Below are 20,995 nucleotides of genomic sequence, written 5' to 3' on the forward strand. Positions count from 1 at the left end.
TTGGCAGCAGTGGCCATTAACCACAAATCTACTCCATTAGGTATTTGGCTTATCTTACATTAGGTTTGTTGAATAATCTTCAAGTTTCATTCTGTAAACACTGTGGCATTGCTTGTAGATCCAAACAACGAATCATGTTTGTCACCCCTGTCATGGCTTATCATACACTTTGTGATAAAGATCACAATTTATACATACTGTGTATTTTTTTTTTTTATTTACAGACATGGGTTGGTCATAGATGATGATTGAGTGTACACAATGTATATGATCCGCTTTCATTTTAAGGTATTTTTGTGATTATCCTCATATTTTATCCAGTTATTCTATATCTGAAACAAGTCAGGCTATATACAATATACAAATTCAAAACCCATCTATAGTCACCCTGAATGATAAATAGAGATAAAACAAGGTATTTCATGTTTTTTTTTCTCTAGATGGAATAATTTAACACATTATAAATATTTCTATATTCTTTATATTTATTTTAAAAATATTGCATAGAATCCAAGTTTATCTGGGAGGATTTCTCGTGAAGGGTAATAAGGGGAAACCCAGCAGGAGATGTGATTACTATTTAAGCTACAAGAAGGCACACCTAAATATCAAAGTGGGAGTTTTTGGAAACATTGGCAAGATGAAGCTTACTCCTATCACATCACATGTTTTGCAGGCTAACCATTAAGTATCGCCAGAGAAAATAATGTACCTTTGTGTTGCGTATCTGACTGTGAATATCTGCAAGTTGCTGAATTTTGTATTCCAACTCGGAAATCTGAGCCTGTAGCCAGACCCAGCGACTCCCAATGCTTGCTCTAATTGAAAGCCAGTTCCACTCAGATTTGCTGTGAACAGACACAGAATAAATCAAGTTACTTATAACACTGCAAACTCTTTCAGGCAGTTGACTTTTGGTATTGGTAAAATACTAGGACATTGTTTATCAAGAAGAATGAAAAAAAGACTCGAACAATAAACAATACAAAAAAATAAAAACTCAAAGAGCACACAAATATAGAATATCATCAATATAACTGCAAGTGCCTTCTATTATATTCTGTTATAATTAAATTGGATGAGTGTGCATGTTTTTCTTACTTACTACAGTCTAGATCATCAACATTGGTGATCTAAGCCATAGAGCAGGTGAAGTAAAAAGTACCTTTTAAACCCCTGCAACACCAAGCTAGGTTGGGAAACACTAAAGCATTATAAAAACATGGCAACTAAAAATGTGTTATAAGGCGCTTAAAAACGTGTTCTAGTGGCAGAATACAACTTTTTGGTGATTTTGAATTAGCTGCTCTTACACCCTCACATACATACATTATGCCAAAAACCTGCACTCCAGAGCCTTATATTGATGCCTGGTGTTGGTCTGCAAAGAGCATAAATATCCAAACAACACTCCAGGGACTTCTTGCTGAGATAAAGTAAACCTAGTTTTTATTTACATGAACAGTTGGGTGTTATCGGAGCGCTCTATAACTCTAATAAGGTGTTTTCAGAACCAATATGTCTTTAAATTAATGTTACACTCTATGAGCAAAATAATATATATTCTAGCTACAACACTTTCAATGTGTTCCCTTCACCACATTCCCAGACCATCCAACAATAGAAAATTGCAAAACGTGGAGCGATATTTAGACAATCAGCCCCTACCCACATGCAGCCAAAACAAACCATAAGTGTTTATACTTATACTTCTTAATTGATAGCAGCCATATGTCCAAGGTTCATATGTTACATGGAAAAAATACATTGAAGATAATAGTGCAGATCTGTATGTACAATGTTAAGATTGCTCCCTTACATATAGTGTTAATTAACACATACAATTACATAAGGAATAGTGACAATTTATTTAACATTCCACAGTAAAAATAATTTAAAAATATACATACATCCACACTTGTAAAAATGAAATAAAACACTCAATTTAATAAGAAATGGTAAACAGATTGTGGTGGAATCTCGGTAAAAATAAATTTAGTAGGCCGAGATTACCACGTGGCATGTGTACGTGCATATGCTGACGTATCGATCAGTTGGTTGCACGAGGCAAGATACGATCAGTAGTGTACGGAGCATGTGCAAGAATACAGGATATAGTATTCCCCTCCTCCATTGTGCTGGACAAGCCATGCGGTCAAACAGGAAGTTAATTCTTATTTGTGTTGATTGGTTAAGAGAATGTGCGGGTGGAGCTTAATATGGGAGGAGTTATATGCCTATATAAGGAGCCTGCACTATTGTCCGGGGCTCAGAACTTGTGGTATTTTGGTGACGCTAGTCCCTCTGAGTCCCGATCGGTGATCCAATAAAGAATCTCTTCCTTCCTGAAGAAACCTGTGTCCATCTCTCTGTGCTTGGCTTCCGTCAGTTTCTCCGGTATCATTTGGTGCATTGGCCGGGAAGCTCATCGTTCAACGGTAGCTGAGAGGCAGAGGCGTGAGACGGTCTATCTTTGCCCACGTTCTCTACGGCTGCACCCCTGAACTTCTGCGTGGACCTCCCTTCGTCTCGGCGCCACTGGGCCGTTGTCCAGGAGATCATCGGCCTCTACGTGAGAAGTGCTGGGGTGTCCCCGTCGATGAGTGTGAACTCAGGTTCAGGAACGAGGAGGTAAGACAACTGCTGTTTTAGACGGCAGGACCCACTAGGGGTATACCGATTGTGCGGTAGGCCCAAAGGGGTTTTGAATCTGTGTATCTGCCCCCTCTGTCGGAGGGAAGGAGCGAAGGCGCACCGCTCGATCGAACGCTCTTTAGTCAGACCGTTTGATTCTGTTAGTCAGGTGGGGCTCTGGTGTAAATAGCCCTAGCCGGACACCGGTGTCTTGTCTAGACTAGCGTTCTAGGGTGTACATTTTGTTCGCTAGGTCGGAGGGACCGGGAGACTAAGCGGCGTCTGTGTAAATTCGGTTCGCTAGTTCTCATCCTATCTGGGCTAAGTGGGAAGGCGTGTAAATTTGGAACCCACTAGACTTTTGATAGTGCGACTAAGAGGCGTCTGTGTAAATTCGGTCCTCTAGCTCGCTATATATGTGGTGATTGGGCAGTGTGGCTAACCAAAACGTATGTAGATTGTTTTTAGGTAGTCCATCAAGGTACTGGCCAATAGTTTAGTTGGGAATTGTAAATGTGTTAACGATTGTTTAGTAAAGTGTATATCTTGTTAGATAGCGCGAGCTCAGCCGTCTAGCGAGAGTGTTAATAGTGTGTTGCTGTATTATAGTGCACGGTACCATAACCCTGTATATTTACTGACACTGTATATAAGTACTAATCACTGTCGTCCATTGCATGTTTTAACACCATAACCACTAATAATTGTATTGTGACCTTAACTTGTGCTTTGACCTATGCTAACCGTACTGTAACCGCTATTTGTAAAAGACGATGTTACTGGGGTGTGTTATAGACGGGTAATTCGTATATAGAGAATTATAGCGTGGGTGACTGTATAGTTACGCCAAAGGGCATAATATTGATTATATAGTGACTGGTGTAACAGCTGTGTGTGTACGGGAATTCCCTGAGTGTTTATTGTTATTGTGTACGTTTCACTTGGTAACCGTACCACGTGGTGCTGTTGCCAGAGGAAACGGGTGTGACTGTTGAATAGTACGCGTGTATAGTATTCGTTGTCGACGACGTTCCATTGTTAAGTATGGGTGCGTCGCAGTCAACGATTCCGGATCCCTTAGGTTGTATGGTGAAGAATTTTAAAAAGGGATTCAAAACTTGTGATTTTGGGGTTAAGATGTCTCCTGTACGTTTAGTTACTTTGTGCACTAGGGAGTGGCCTACTTTGGTTGCGGCATGGCCGCCACGTGGCAGTTTGGATCCAACTCTGGTACAGCGCTTACACGTGGCTGTATCGGGTAGGCCTGAACTTTACGGCCAGTTTCCTTATATTGACTGTTGGAGACAGGCCGTAAATGACTCGCCAAAATGGCTCCAGACATGCCACGAGGAGCAGTGTCGCCTCATGGTAGCTAGGACTTGTTCGTCCACTAGGACTGGTGTTAGGCCCATTTTGGACACGCCCCCTGAGTCCGAGATCCCTTTGCCGCCCCCTTACTTTCCGTTAAGAGGAAGTGACGCAAACGCAGGAAGTCCTGCACCCCTCCCCTCATTACCCTCATCCACTTCCGCTTCCTCCTCCAGTACAGGATCCACCCCCCCTCGTACTAAATCTCCCCTTCCGGAACCAGAACCCACCCCCATTAGAAACGAATATCCTGATTTGGCGCCACTTCAGACTTCCGGTCAAGCTTCATCTAGCTCGACTCGAAGTGTTTTATTTACAACCTTTTCCCAAAGCCAACCTCCCACATCCCCATACCCTATCTCTCCCCGACCGGAACCCATGACTGACGCCTCTCTACGTAGCCCCATCCAAACCCGACAGTTGACTGGTGCCCAACAATTAAAGCACTATCAGATGCCTCTTCGTCTGAATCCCGGGTCAGCTTATATCGATGCCGCAGGTCAAATGGCACACGCTGACCCAGTCTTCGTATATGTCCCATTTACCACAACCGATCTTTTAAACTGGAAGACCCATAATTCCTCGTATACTGAGAAACCACAAGCTATGACTGATCTGTTCACCTCAATAGTACAGACGCATAATCCGACATGGGCTGATTGCCAGCAGTTACTAATGACTTTATTTAACAATGAGGAAAGGACAAGAATAAATCAAGCGGCCATTAAAGCGTTAGAGGATAGAGCCCGTGCTTTGAATCAAGCCAATCCAGCAGCATGGGCCGCAACACATTATCCCAACACTGATCCCGATTGGAACGTAAATGGTGCTGATATGGTTCAACTCAGAGCCTATAGAGACGCTATAATTGCTGGCATGAAAGCAGGAGGAAAGAAAGCCATTAACATGTCGAAGACAGTTGAGGTGATCCAGAAAAGCGATGAAGCGCCCAGTGTCTTTTATGACCGATTATTGGAGGCATACCGCTTGTATACCCCCTTTAATCCGGAAGACGCAGATAATTCCCGAATGGTTAACTCCGCCTTTGTCAGCCAAGCATACGGAGATATTAAGCGCAAGCTACAAAAGTTAGAAGGGTTTGCAGGTATGTCCATCACCCAACTAATGGAGGTAGCAAATAAGGTCTATATGAACAGGGATACAGAAAGTAAGAAAGAGGAAGAGCGCAAGATGCGTAAAAAGGCTGATATGCTAGCGGTAGCGATCGCAGGCGTAGATAGACGGGGCCCAGATAGAGGCGATAGTAAGTGGAATGAGGAACCTCTAAGTAGAAATCAGTGCGCTTACTGTAAGGAAGAAGGGCATTGGAGAAATGAGTGTCCGCGAAGAGAACAGTCTGAGAGAGACAGACCTAGGTCAGGTTACGGAAACTTTAGAGGCAGAGCGAGAGGTAGAGGAGGCCCCGGAGGGAGTAATGGTTATAGAGGGAGTAATGGGAACAGAGGAAGTGTTAGGGAAGACAGGTATATTCCAGCAGCGCAAAGGTCCCGCGATAGAGAAGGTAGGGACTTTGTAGGATTGGCTGACACGGTCATGGAGGACTATTGATACCGACCGGGCTCCATCCCCCTTGGTCGAGCGGAGCCTATGGTCGATGTATCAATAGGGGGAAAAAGGAGTGCGTTCATGATCGACACTGGTGCTGAACATTCAGTGGTGACTAATCTAGTTGCTCCTCCATCTGGAAGGACTATTACTGTGATAGGAGCAACTGGAAGAAGTGCTGAAAAACCGGTTCTTAAAAGTCGACTCTGTACATTGGGAGGCCACGTAGTAAAACATCAATTCCTTTATATGCCTGAATGTCCAGTCCAATTGCTGGGACGTGATATGCTATCAAAATTACAAGCGCAGATTACGTTCCTACCAAATGGAACAACATCCTTAAAGTTTAATGGACCTTCAGGTATTATGACTGTATCCGTACCAAAGGAAGAAGAGTGGCGACTTTATACAGTGTTGACTAGCCAAAACCCTAGGAGTGATGAGACATTATTCAACATACCAGGAGTTTGGGCAGAGAACAACCCACCAGGACTGGCCCGCAATATTCCACCTATAAAAATTGAACTGAAACTTGGGGTTTATCCAGTGAGCCTAAGACAATACCACATCCCGCAGAAGGCTAAGAAGAACATTCAATCCTATCTGGATAAGTTCATACGGTATGGTATCCTAAAATTCTGTACTTCCCCCTGGAACACCCCATTGCTGCCTGTTCAAAAGCCCGGTACAGATGAGTATCGACCTGTGCAGGACTTGAGAGCAGTCAATGATGCGGTTGTTAGTATACATCCAGTTGTACCCAATCCATATAACCTGCTTGCTTTAATTCCGGGCGGGGCTACTTACTTCACAGTCTTAGACCTCAAAGATGCCTTCTTTTGCCTCCGAATTGCCGCAGAAAGTCAATGTATTTTCGCTTTCCAATGGGAGAACGCTGTAACGGGCTCAAAACGCCAAATGACTTGGACAAGACTACCCCAAGGGTTTAAAAATTCACCTACCCTATTTGGTTCAGCTCTAAGTCAAGATCTACTGGATTTCGAGTCCATCCCAGGAGAGTGTGTATTGTTACAGTATGTAGATGACTTGTTGATAGCAGCAGTTACAAAAGAAAAATGTCAGCAAGCAACGCACGATCTACTACACATTCTCTGGAAGGCAGGATACAAGGTGTCCAGAAAGAAGGCTCAGTTGTGTTTGCCAACTGTCAAGTATCTGGGATTCCATATCTCTGAAGGTCAAAGGATTATGGGGCCAGAGAGAAAAGAAGCTGTCTGCCAAATACCAATACCCAAGAATAGAAGACAAGTGCGAGAATTCTTGGGGGCAGCAGGCTTCTGTAGGATATGGATTCCCAGCTATGCGATACTGGCAAAACCTCTGTACGCAGCCATCAAAGGTACAGAGCACGACCCCTTCTTATGGACTCAAGAACAGCAAACGGCATTTGAAGATGTGAAGAAGGCTTTGATGAGTGCCCCAGCATTAGGTCTACCTGATCACACACGACCATTCTACCTATATGTACATGAGCAAAGAAGAATGGCTGTGGGAGTATTGACACAGTACTTGGGATCATGGCAAAGACCTGTTGCCTACATGTCTAAGCAACTGGATGCAGTGGCCAGCGGACTTCCACCTTGTCTAAGAGCCGTAGCTGCAGCCGCCCTGCTAGTAGCTGAAGCCGATAAACTCACTCTGGGTCAAGAACTTTATGTACGAGTCCCACATGCAGTACAGACGTTGTTGGATTACAAAGGAAATCATTGGTTTAGTAACAGCCGTATGACCAAGTATCAAGCAATGTTGTGTGAAAACCCAAGAGTGCATTTAGAGACTGTAAACACCTTAAATCCAGCTACCCTTTTGCCACAACCTACTGAAAGTCAACATGATTGTTTGGAAGTAATGGATGAAGTATTTTCAAGTAGACCAGATCTTCGTGATTTTCCCATCCAGAACCCCGATGTTCAATATTACACCGACGGCAGTAGTTATGTGAAAGAAGGGATCCGCTATGCAGGATATGCAGTAACAACAATAGACAAGGTGATAGAAGCTCGGCCACTGGCGAAAGGAACATCAGCACAAAAGGCAGAATTGATAGCACTGACACGAGCGTTACAATTGGCTGAAGGTTTAAGAGTAAACATCTATACGGACTCTAAGTATGCGTTTTTAACCACTCATGCCCACGGAGCTTTGTATAAAGAAAGAGGACTACTGAATTCAGAAGGCAAAGAAATCAAGTACGCAGCTGAAATCCTACAACTATTGGAAGCAGTGTGGGAGCCGAAAGAAGTCGGTATTATACATTGTCGAGCGCATCTGAGAGGAGATGGTGATGTAACCAAAGGAAATCGGATGGCAGATAGTGCAGCTAAGCGTGCTGCTGAATCAGGAAGACAGGAGTATGTGGGGCATATAGCTGCTCTAATACCAACCCCACTGTCTCAATGGACTCCAGTTTATACAACTCAAGAAGAGGAGTGGTTAAAGACTGAACCGGGAAAGTATTTGGAGAACAAGTGGTATCAGCTAGAAGATGGAAGAATAGTCATACCAGCATCACTAGCAGTAGAAATTGTCCAGAACTATCATAACGGGACACATTCTGGGAGAGACAGTACAGAAGAATCTCTCAGAAAACATTTCTACATACCAAGATTGTCCAACTTGACTCAGGCCATTGTACGTAGATGTGTAACGTGTGCTAAAAATAATGCAAGACAAGGACCAGTAAAGCCACCAGGAGTCCAGTTTATGGGGGGACTCCCCATGTCCGATCTACAAATAGACTTTACAGTGATGCCTAAATCGGGTGGACATCGTTACCTGTTGGTAATTGTGTGCACCTATTCAGGCTGGGTAGAAGCATGTCCTACTCGTACAGAGAAAGCAGGAGAAGTTGTGAGATTCCTGCTACGAGAAATAATACCCCGATATGGACTACCCTGTTCTATAGGATCGGACAATGGTCCAGCTTTTGTTCACCAGTGCCTACAACAACTGACTCATATGCTTGGTATAAAGTGGAGGCTTCATACTGCATATAGACCCCAGAGTTCTGGTAAGGTAGAGAGAATGAATAGAACTATTAAGAACCAGTTGGCTAAAATGTGTCAGGAAACCCAACTTAAGTGGAACGTTCTCTTACCCATAGCTTTATTGCGAATCCGCAGTACCCCTACCAGAAGGATGGGCCTCTCTCCTTTTGAAATCATGTATGGGCGACCACCTCCCGTACTTGGTAACTTAAGGGGGGATTTGAGTCAGTTGGGAGAAGGAATTACCCGGCAGCAGGTTGTAGAGTTGGGTAAGACTATGGAGGAGGTACAGAAATGGGTACAAGATAGATTACCTGTGAATATTTATCCCCCTGTTCATAGTTATCATCCAGGAGATCAAGTGTGGATTAAAGAGTGGAATAATGTACCGTTAGGGCCCAAGTGGAGAGGTCCTTATGTTGTTCTTTTGTCTACCCCTACAGCGATAAAAGTAGCCGAAGTGACTCCGTGGATACATCACTCCAGGGTTAAACCAGCAGCAGTCGATTCTTGGCAAGTTACAGCAGATCCAGAGAATCCCTGCAAGATCCGGTTGAAACGCACTACTCAGTCGGAGTAACGAGGAATCGTGTGGATTACAAATTTTATTGTTACAGGTGTGAGTGAGAAGGCCATAATAAAGCCTGTCCGCTTACCAACACATAGTGTATAAGCCAGGAAAGTCTCGAAGGGACACCTGTGAAGACGAGCAGAACTCCATTCCCTGCAGCCCTCACATCCTGGAAGCTGAGGCTCCATCGCACGGACGAAGACTGAGGATGACGGCGAAAGATGTGCTTTTGATTGTGTTTATTTACATGTGTTTTTATATTCAGGAAGGTAGAGGTACCGACACTCCTAGCTGTGAGGTATGCATTAAGACTACGAGAACAGGTAACCATATTTCCCAAACCCTAATTTGGCATTTACAATACGAATGTAAAGGAGAGGTATCAAGATGTAGATACCTAAATATAGACTATAGTGTGTGCCATTTAGGAGTAGGAGAACCTAAGTGCTTCAGTCCAGAGTATCAACCTCGTACAATTTGGTTGACTCTCAGGAATGGAGATCCTCAGGGGACCCTAATTAATAAAACGGTGTTAGAATCCGTATATTCTTCGGGTGTTCTGCTATTTGATGCATGTAAGGCGATATCAAGTGGTAGAAAGCCGTGGAATGTATGTGGGGATCTTAGATGGGAGAGGACGTATGGATCTAACGATAAATATATTTGTCCCAGTAGTAAAAATAAATATGTGAGTCCTAGATGCCCAAATAAAGACTATAACTTTTGCCCATATTGGTCTTGTGTGGGGTGGGCGACTTGGGGACAGACAGTAGATAAAGACATGATAGTGACTAAGTTGCCGACTAGCCCTTATTGTAAGTCTATGGAATGCAACCCAGTCCATATACTTATTAATAACCCCGACAAGTTCTTAGATAAGTATGGCAATTTATTTGGGTTTCAAATATACGGGACGGGTTTAGATCCTGGGACATTATTGTTTATAGGAATAGAGACTGATACGGTATCCTCCCAGACTCATCAAGTATACCATTCCTTTTATGAAGAGATGAGTATAGATAATAAGATCCCCCATAATGCTAAGAACCTGTTCATTGACCTAGCTGAGAGTATTGCCGGTAGTCTTAATGTTACCAACTGCTATGTGTGTGGAGGTACTAACATGGGAGACCAATGGCCTTGGGAAGCAAAGGAGGTAATGTCCGGTTCTGAGGCAGTTGACCAACTAATATCTACACAAGCCGATTATCATTTGAGTGTTAGAGGTAAATCTGAGTGGAGATTAAAGACCTCCATCATAGGTTATGTTTGCATAGCAAGGAAAGGAATAATGTATAATACTTCTGTAGGAGAATTAACTTGTCTAGGGCAAAAAGCTTATGATGATGATACTAAAAATACAACTTGGTGGTCGGCTTCAAATGTCTCAGAACCATCTAACCCGTTTGCTAGATACGCCAATTTAAAGGATGTGTGGTTTGATCTATCTATCACATCTACCTGGAGAGCCCCAGCAAATTTGTACTGGATCTGTGGTAAGAAAGCCTATTCGGAGCTGCCACAGGACTGGGAAGGGGCATGTGTGTTGGGTATGCTCAAACCATCCTTCTTCTTGTTACCGATTGAAACAGGTGAGACTTTAGGTGTTAAAGTGTATGATGTGAATCATAGGAAGAAAAGGGGACCCTTAGAGATAGGCACCTGGGAAGATAATGAATGGCCTCCCCAGCGTATCATAGATTATTATGGGCCAGCCACGTGGGCAGAAGATGGTACCTTTGGTTATAGAACCCCTATTTATATGCTCAACCGCATTATAAGATTACAGGCGGTGGTTGAGATTATCACTAACGAAACATCACAAGCGCTCAATCTCCTAGTGAAACATAATACCAGGATGAGGACAGCAGTATACCAGAATAGATTAGCCTTGGATTACCTTTTGGCAGTAGAGGGAGGTGTATGTGGGAAGTTTAACCTAAGCAATTGCTGTCTTCAAATAGATGACGAAGGGCAAGCAATAGCTGAGCTTACTAGCCATATGGTTAAACTAGCGCATGTGCCTACTCAGGTATGGAAAGGGTATAATCCAAGTAGTTGGTTTGGTAGCTGGTATGAGTGGTTTGGAGGGCTTAAGGCAGTGGTAGGTGGAGTCCTACTGATTTTACTGTTGTGTCTACTCCTACCGTGTCTTATACCCTTAGTAGTTAGGTCTGTGCAAAGCCTGATAGGAAGTATAGCAGAGAGGAAGGCTGCTGCACAGATAATGGCGATATATAAGTATAAGGCTCTAGATCAAGGAGAACCAATGCAGGAAGACGAGTGTTAAAAGATTCACATCATAAGATAAGTCCGGTCTGGTTCAAGGTAACTTGCGGTGTAAGCAAAACTAAGGTTAAGTGATGCCTCAAGTAATTGTAAAATATCAAGAGGCATCAAAGGGGGGAATGTGGTGGAATCTCGGTAAAAATAAATTTAGTAGGCCGAGATTACCACGTGGCATGTGTACGTGCATATGCTGACGTATCGATCAGTTGGTTGCACGAGGCAAGATACGATCAGTAGTGTACGGAGCATGTGCAAGAATACAGGATATAGTATTCCCCTCCTCCATTGTGCTGGACAAGCCATGCGGTCAAACAGGAAGTTAATTCTTATTTGTGTTGATTGGTTAAGAGAATGTGCGGGTGGAGCTTAATATGGGAGGAGTTATATGCCTATATAAGGAGCCTGCACTATTGTCCGGGGCTCAGAACTTGTGGTATTTTGGTGACGCTAGTCCCTCTGAGTCCCGATCGGTGATCCAATAAAGAATCTCTTCCTTCCTGAAGAAACCTGTGTCCATCTCTCTGTGCTTGGCTTCCGTCAGTTTCTCCGGTATCAAGATAACTGCGTACTAGATTAGGTGGTGAGTCTAGTTTTTTTTTAGCTTTGAATATAAATATCAACTTTTAAGTTCTAACGAAAGACCTTCATCAGGACTTCATTGTTCCAATCAAAGATTTTTTGTTAGAAGTGAAACGATATTTTTATTCAAAACTGAATACAAATTAGGTTTTACTTAATCTCAGCAAGAAGTTCCTAGAGTTCTATAATTTTGATATTTTAAATTATATATTGAAAGCTAATTAAATGAAAAACTAAAATAAAAACTTAAAGTAAAAATTTGATTAGAGTTGTCCTCTAAGCTAAAAACCAGGCTGCAGCGGATCCTTTTTCAAAATCCAGTATACATATGCTTCAAAAGACCATGCAATAAATAAAATAAAAATATAGCTGGAGGGAGGAACCTGATAGCCATGCTGGCTGGTAGCTTTCAAAGGGAGCTCCACAGAATCTTTATATTTGTTTAATAAAGGTCGTATATCTGACTAATTCGGGAAAATAGGACTACGATCAATGACTAAAGTCACCTCTGACCAGGTGGAAGCCTGACAACTGAATTTCACTCAAGTTTGGAGCCCTTGGAGCTGATTGCGGCCTGGGCCATATCAAAACATATCGACATCCCTAGCAGTATAATTTGTTCTCATGCCTCTTGTTCCCCACTTTGGACTGATTGAGGAGTCCTGGGCCCCACAATGGAGGCTGTCGGCTGTTTGATTGACGGTCTGCTGCTGTATGTGTGACACAATGGCAGGCCAAAACCTGGAGGATGTTACGGCAAGAAGATTTGACAAAATGTGTGAGAAGTCCTGGGTTCGATTACGCCAACGAGGACCACTGAAATCATCTGGTTATTACATAATTGCTGAAGATCAGCTTCAGAAAGGCCAGAGACCTTGGGGATCTGCTTCTTTCATCAACTCTGTCTAGCTGTTATGCCAACTTACAGAGAGCCAGCTGGGGTTACCAGCCATTACACTGCCCATACCCAAGGAAAGTTACTAACTGACAAAGTCGAAGATTAAGGCTTCTGACTTTACTCTCCAGAGGGAACAACGCGGACATTATGAAACCGGGACTGTGGATTACATGTTTACTACAAATGCCTTGGGTCTATATCTTCTGCAGTGAGCTCTCACCAAACCATAATGTGACACTACCAATCATTATTTTGCTGCTATAGCTTTCTATAGGATTGTTAAAGGATCACTATTGGGTCAGGAACACAAACATGTATTCCTGACCCTATATAGTGTTAAAACCACTATCTATCCCACATGCCTCCATAAATATAGCAAAATCTTACTGCATTCAAGCCAGAAGCTGTAGGTCTGCATGCTGTTTGCCTAAAAAAAACAAAAAACAAGCAGTCTGCTGACATCATTGGAAGTGGTAGCCTGATCCAATCACAATGCTTCCCCATAGGATTGGCTGAGACTGACAAAGAGGCAGAACAGGGGCAGAGCAAGCATGATTCAAACGCCCAATCAGCATCTCCTCATAGAGATGAATTGATTTAATTAATCTATGAGGAAAGTTCAGTGTCTGCATACAGAGGGAGGAGATAATGAATGTTTGGATGCATTTAGGCAGTAATGACCCAGGAAGGATCTCTAACAGCCATCTGAGGAGTGGCCAGTGAAGTTATCACTAGGCTGTAATGTAAACACTGCAAAGACAGTCTCTGAAAAGACAGTGTTTACAGGAAAAAGCCTGAAGGTAGTGATTCTACTCACCAGAACAAATTCAATAAGCTGTAGTTGTTCTGGTGACTATAGTGTCCCTTTAATAAAGGTTCATGGGAACAGTATTGGGTTTAAAAAGCAGTGAAAATCGACCGTTAGCATTTTACCGAATGCAGGTCAGCCAGCAATTCACGTTATTCGCACACTCCAGATGGTTTGGACTACATCTCCCATAATGCTCTTTCAGCCATAATGCTGGCAAAGCATCAGTGAAGAGAGTAAGTTACACTGTACTTGCATATACATTTTTTTTTTTTAAACCAGCACTATATATGTATTCCATATGATTGCCAGAAGTAAAGGGACACTATAGTCACCAGAACAACTACAGCTTATTGTATTTGTTCTGGTGAGTATAATCACTCCCTTCAGGCTTTTTGTAGTAAACACTGTCTTTTCAGAGTAAATGCAGTGTTTACATTACAGCCTAGGAATATCTCCACTGGCCATTCCTCATAGGCCTACTAGAGGTGCTTCCTGGGGCAGTGCTGCACACTGTGCAGTACTGCCATTCAGTGTCTCCACCCTCTGCAAGGAGATACTAAAATTTCCTCATAGAGATGCATTAATTAAATTAATCTCTCTGAGGAGATGCTGACTGGCAAGAGCTCTGTTTGACTTGTGCTGGCTCTGCCCCTGATCTGCCTCCTTGACAGTTTCAACCAATCCTATGGTAAAGGCTCACAGAATCACTTCTGATGTCATCTAAGCAGGCAGATCAGAATTTTATGAGGTTATGGTGTTTCTGTGTACCATCAATTCTTCTCTGTATTTTGGAAATGCTTTTTCTAAGCAGGTTCTAATCTCATTTTACTAATAGGTGAGATCACAGCCAGATATGGCATCTAAGAGAAGGTAAGTGGCAGTGGAACATCTAGGGTGTTTCTAGAAAGTATAAGATGCACAAACCAGATAAATTGGCATGGGACTGCCTTTTGATACGGTTATTTTTGGTTTTGTATTTTATTGTTTATGCAATTATTGATGTAATTATATGCTAAAATGTGAATTGAAGATTTTAATTATTTATAATAAAGATTATATTTTATACAACAATGTTCTGGTTTGTGCTCCTATATAAATATAGTTAAATTACTTTTTTTTTTTTTTTACATACCATGTTTTTAACTCCCTTTTTTATATTTGAGATATGTCTAGAAAGAACAGGTGTGGTACTAACTGCAAACCCACACAGGAAATTAATTCCAAGAAAACTGCGATCCAAGTATAATTTTTTTTCTGGTTAGGCATTTGTATGAAACAAAATAGATGACACATCTGTGTATTATACAAAGAGCTAAATATAGATCAAACAGGTTTATAATGTAAAACCACCAAAACATTTTTAGTGTCAAAAATGCTTGAAACGGGTCTAGTCACCAAACAGTTTTTAAATTGTGTGAAAACATACTAGAGCTGTTAAAATGCCTTCCTGGTCCTAAATTTTCCTTGTGATAGAAAGAAAAATAAAATGTGTGTAATATGACCCAGCATGACATAATCGGTGCATATTTGCCACACTGATTGTCATAATGCAGTAAAGAAGTGCTATTCTCAGGAACTGACAATTAAACAGAACACCTGCATGAATCTTCATAAAAACATAATTTCATTCAGTGCACTTAAAATACCGTCACCAATGATAACTTCTTAATCGAAAAATGCACAACCCAAAAAAAGCAAAATACAAAAATAACTCATGTTTTCAGCAGGCTTGAGCTAGATGGGGTAAGGATTAAACATCAACGTGTTTTGTGCACTTGAATGTACGTTTCAAGATGAATAATATAAATAAATAAAAATTATGCTTTTATGTAGATTCAGGCATAGAGGTGTTCTCTGTTCCATTGGATGTCTGCTTGTGGAAGCAGTGGACCACCCCAAGTGCAACACCTTGTTCAACTGGGAGCGGAGACAAGCCAGTTATAGGAGCGGAGCAACTGACAGAGCCTTTCAATGTTTATGTTCATTTGATTTATTTTTTTTATCTGTCTATCTATCCTCTCCTGATCTCTCCCTGTCCCTCTTGACTAGTGTCTCTGACAGCCTCTCTGCTATTTCTAACTGGATGGCTGCCAACTTCCTTAAACTCAACTTGGCCAAAACTGAAATTCTGGTCTTTCCTCCCTCAAGTGTTGCTACTCCTGTGTAGGGATCGACCGTTATTGGTTTTTTAGAGCCGATACCGATAATCTGTGAACTTTCAGGCCGATAGCCGAAAACTTGTCGATATTCTGTACATTTACCATTTTTAAACTATTTCTAAAGGTAAATGCACAAAATATACATGCCACATGTAGTGGATGCAGTGTGTTTAGACAGATGTAAGCTCATTGAGAAGGGCCCTCAACCCCTCTGTCCCTGTGCGTCCAGCTTGTCTGGTGACAACTACATGTCTGTTCGTCCACCCACTGAAAAGTGCTGCGGAATTTGTTGGCGCTATATAAATAATAACATAACAATAATAAATACAAACAGTAGTACCTGGCAGGAGAAGGAAGATCCTTCTTGGTCATACAAAAAAAAACAACAAGTAAGAGTTCTAGTATGATTTCAATATTTCTAAAACTGCACAGCATTACAGTACAATGATAGGATGAGACATAATAGTAAGTGCAACAAGACAGCTTTGGCTAATAGGGACAAGAGAAAATGAGGGCCCTGCTCAAATTAGCTGGGCACAGTATACAAGTCTGCACCATGAAATTTGGGACAGTCTTAGGAAATGTGCAACATCAAACAATTCACAAGACAAACGTGGTGGTGGGATAATTCAGCATGGAGATGTGGTTATGCGAGTATTTTTTAACACTTTGCAGATTACACAGCTGTAGATACTATATGAAAATGTAATTTCATGAATCACTTTTCATCTATACATTTATTAGCTCAATATATGAATACGATTATATTCCCTATAAAATGGCAGAATACTGTGTCAATAACCATTCATTGACATTTGTGAGCATGCGATCACTGCAACATGCTCACATAGCAATGTCAAGGTTTATAAACATCGCCTGTCTTTCTCTTCTGTTCCCCTCAAAGGAATAGAAGACAGAAAGAGCTGTACATATGGCATCTCCAGAGTAAAAACAGTACTCCTCTGTAACTAAAACACACACTGCAGGATTTTATTTTTCTTCATTACATCTATTTTTATTTTATTTGTGCAAATCTAACATACTGGACGGTTGTACAATTAGTAATCTAGATTTAGGCATTACAAAGTAATGAAAAAAATTACAACAGACAAATTGAATATTCTAAATTCACCCATCTCACAAACAGAAATGTAAAAAAAAAAAGTAATGAAGTGGTTTTGGTGCATAGACCTTGTCTGTCCCTTTTCTCTGGCAATGTAAGACTGTGGAGAACACACCATATTTATGAGAAGCATTGGATTGAACAAGATCATCGCAACAGGATTTAGATGAGCTTGCTGCCAAGAGCCAAGACTGTTCTGGCACTTTGTTTTATGAAAAGGGGAGGGAGGCGGAATAATCTAAATGTGTTGAGGTGCACACAACGGTTTAAAATAAATATTATTTATTATTAACCCTAGAAGCGTAAAGGATTCCTGACCCTATAGTGTATTACTGACCCTATAGTGTTAACACAACCATCTAGCCCTCGTGGCCCCCTTACCCCCCCTAAATATAGTAAAATCTTACTTGTATTCAAGTCTGCAGCTGCTGCCTCTGCCCCTGTCTGCTGACATCATCAGAAGTGGTGGTCTGAGCCAATCACAATGCTTCCCCATAGGATTGGCTGAGACTGTGAAGGAGGAAAATCAGGGGCAGAGCCAAACACAGCCCTGACTAATCAGCATCTCCTCATAGGGATGAATTGAATCTATGTATCTCTATGAGGAAGGTTCAGTGTCTGCATACACAGTGTGCAGCACTGCCCCAGGAAGCGCCTCTAGCAACCATCTGAGGAGTGGACAGTGAAGGTATCACTAGACTGTAATGTAAACACTGCATTTTCTCTGAAAAGACAGTGTTTACTGCAAAAAGCCTGAAGGGAATGATTCTACTCACCAGAAAAATTACAATAATCTGTAGTTGTTATGGTGACTATAGTATCCCTTTTAAATCATTTAAGAATGAAAATCAATAAAAAAAAAAAAAAGTATTGGTAATTTAGATCATTTTGTAGATAGTAAAACTTGCATATCATACTAGGGAACACGTTATCTTAGTAGGAACATTTGAGAACTGTTCATGCAACTGCTGATTTTAAAAACATAAAGTGTCAAAATGCCCCTAATGAAATGCTCAAGGTATCCTAATCTAAAACATAAACACGTTTTATACGTAGTATTCATTATCAGACAGGACCAGCAAGGATTAACTTACTAAATGTGAAAATCTAATTTTTTGTAAAATGCTATAGCTTTAGCTAATCCTTTATTTACAGGCGTATAAAGTTACATTACATTACACATTTTAAATCACTGACTGCTATATACCGCATTAACAAGAAACCACCTATTGCATTAAAATCAGGTTTAAATCTTATGCGGCCTCAATGTGGGGCAATCAGAAGGGACATACTGCTGAGAAAATAGCACAATAAGCCTTTGCTTTTGATAACAGATCACTATATCCAGCTGCGTACAGAAAGATAACGTTAAATTTCCATGGCACAGCAATTTACACAGCCTAGCTCACAGCTGGGAATTAATACATTAGCAAGAACGTATAATGTGGCCTCAGAGTCCAATTATTTAAAAAAACATGCTGCATGAATAAATGTTCAAGTGTCACAAGTCTCTCTGAGACTCTAGGTCAGAAACACATCATCAAAACAAAAATGTGCTTTTTGCTGTTCAACATGTCAAACGATCACCGTTATGGGCCAACACTTGCAAGGAAGGATCAACTTGCTTACAGTAACAATCCGTCCAATATTATTAAAATGAATATAGCGCCAACATATTCCGCAGCGCTTTACAATTATAGAATGGCGCTATTTTACAACAAGTAATGGACGGAAAAATATTAACAGAGACAAAAATGTAAAAAGCCCTGCTCACACAACACACCAATCCCAATTGATAGAAAAACGCCAACAACCTAGCAGGGGTATAACACCAAAAGAGGACCCCAAAACACGACACCTATGCCAGACATTGCATTTAACCAACAAACACTCCCCTAACCCCAACCACATACATGAACGGAGGAAAACAGACCCCGCTCCCCGTAACCGCTGGGGAACGACTGCACTACACCCCCACCCCCCCCCCTGCTTCTCCCCAATCCCTTTGGCCAACATCTACCACAACGTAAACAAATAAACAACCACTGGACACCCAAACCAACACAATATCCCTGCCGAACAGCAGTGACCACTCATGTACTGCTCGATCAGATCCTCGGGGGCAAAGGTAGGCTACCTACTGGAGTAGCCAGGGGACTTATACCACGAAGATCCAAATAAGCCCGCACACAGACAACATCAGGGGGCGAAAAGAAACCCCCCCAGGACGCAGACAACGACCCACAAGGAGCCTACCGGTGGTTTCACTACATGGCAAAAGAAAGATATACAATGTTGTGAGATGTATGGCTTTTTCTTTCTGTACAACAAACACTAACACAACTTTATGCCTTTTTTCTTTCTGTAAAACCGAAAATACCATAACAATTTTTTTTTAGAATTTTACATATTGTATTAGGGTTTTGGGATAGAGAGTTTTATTAATAATCACCCACTACCAATATAAAAAAACAGTAAATATACAATCAAAACAACATTAATTACATACTGGGTGATTTTGTTCTCCGTTTATAGAATTATTAAAGGGACACTGTATGCACCCAGACCACTTCATCTAATTGAAGTAGTCTGTGTGCTGCTCTAAGACTGCCCCCAGTGGCTGTCTACCAGACAGCCACTGGGGGCGCTTCCGGAATCCAAACGGACTTTTGGTCCGTTATCTGACGCTTGACGTCCTCACAGACCTCCAGCGTCAGATTTTTATTCCATAGGAAAGCATTGAATAATGCTTTCCTATGAGGAGGTCGAATGCGAGCACAGCCATTGCCACGCATGTGCATTAGGTCTCCCCGCCGGCTGACGGCGGGGGAGGAGCATGGGCAGAGCTTGACCTTGCACCGAGGGACATTGGCGCTGGATTCAGGTAAGTGGCTGAAGGATTTTTAACCCCTTCAGCCCCGCAGGAGGGGGGCCCCGAGGAAGGGGGGTACCTAATAAACCTATAGTGCCAGGAAAATTGCTTTGTTTTCCTGGCACTATAGGATCACTTTAATTTATTTTAGCTCTGTTGCTAACCAGATAATACATTTACACACTGACTTATCTAGATGGGAAATAAAAGTTTTTGTGTAATTTAAACATTTTATGCGTTTAGAATAATAATTCATGTTATTGTGTTAGTATTATTATTGCCATTGATATAGCGCCAACAGATTCCGTAGCGCTTTACAATATTTTTTTATTATGTTTTTATTTAGGTATTTCAAGATCAAATACAAAGAATTATACAATTTTAACTTTTTACAATTGTTCACGTATATAAACAAATACATTTAACATATAAACATAATGTGCAATGTAATTCAATTTAGAGGGCAAGAAAGCAGTCCAGTTGGATTGTGTGTCGTGTACATATACTTGCAATTTTCCCTTCAACGTACAGTATGAATGCCCTTATTACTATCCATCTCTCCATGGACTCAGCATGTGTGTGTATCTCCTCTTCGGGTCTTATAAAGAGCTACTCCTTCCATACAAGATTTTGCTTCTGACCATGGGTGTGTTTTCTTCTAACCTGATGTCTCTATTTGTTGCTATAGACCTTTGGTTACTCCCCTATCACGTGTCTTTCCTACCTTGTGTGAATGACACCCAAGGTTGCCATATCGAACTAAATATATGATATTTGCCTAAGTTCGATAGTCTCAGTTCCTCCATCTTGTGGACATTATCTATTTTAAGGAACTATTCTCTCCTTGAAGGTCGAGTCTGGGATTTCCAATTCCCTGCCACCACAGCCTTTGCTGTTGTCAATAGAAAGTATAGGAGGGATTGTTTAAATTTGTTTTGTGGGATTGGGATGTGAAAGAAGAGTATTGTCTCGGGATCAAAAACTAGGGGTACCTTGCTGAGTTGTTCAGTTATTCGCGCTACTTCCCTCCAAAAACCCACTACTCTCCTACAATGCCACCAAATATGTTGATATGTATCTGATTCTTTCCCACATCTCCAGCATAAAGGTGAGTATT

At 41.5% G+C, this 20,995-nt stretch overlaps 1 protein-coding gene across 1 annotated transcript in view; it reads right to left on the bottom strand.

Annotated features, from left to right (window-relative positions):
• Positions 1 to 20,995, bottom strand: part of KANSL1L (KAT8 regulatory NSL complex subunit 1 like) — a 68,264-nt gene that overhangs the window by 32,531 nt on the left and 14,738 nt on the right. Inside the window, exon 3 of the mRNA XM_063429948.1 lies at positions 713 to 848. Within this exon, the coding sequence (XP_063286018.1) occupies positions 713 to 848 (136 nt within the window). The remainder of the gene's footprint in view (positions 1 to 712; positions 849 to 20,995) is intronic.

The sequence above is a fragment of the Pelobates fuscus genome, chromosome 8 (assembly GCF_036172605.1).
Source record: "Pelobates fuscus isolate aPelFus1 chromosome 8, aPelFus1.pri, whole genome shotgun sequence".
NCBI lineage: Eukaryota > Metazoa > Chordata > Amphibia > Anura > Pelobatidae > Pelobates > Pelobates fuscus.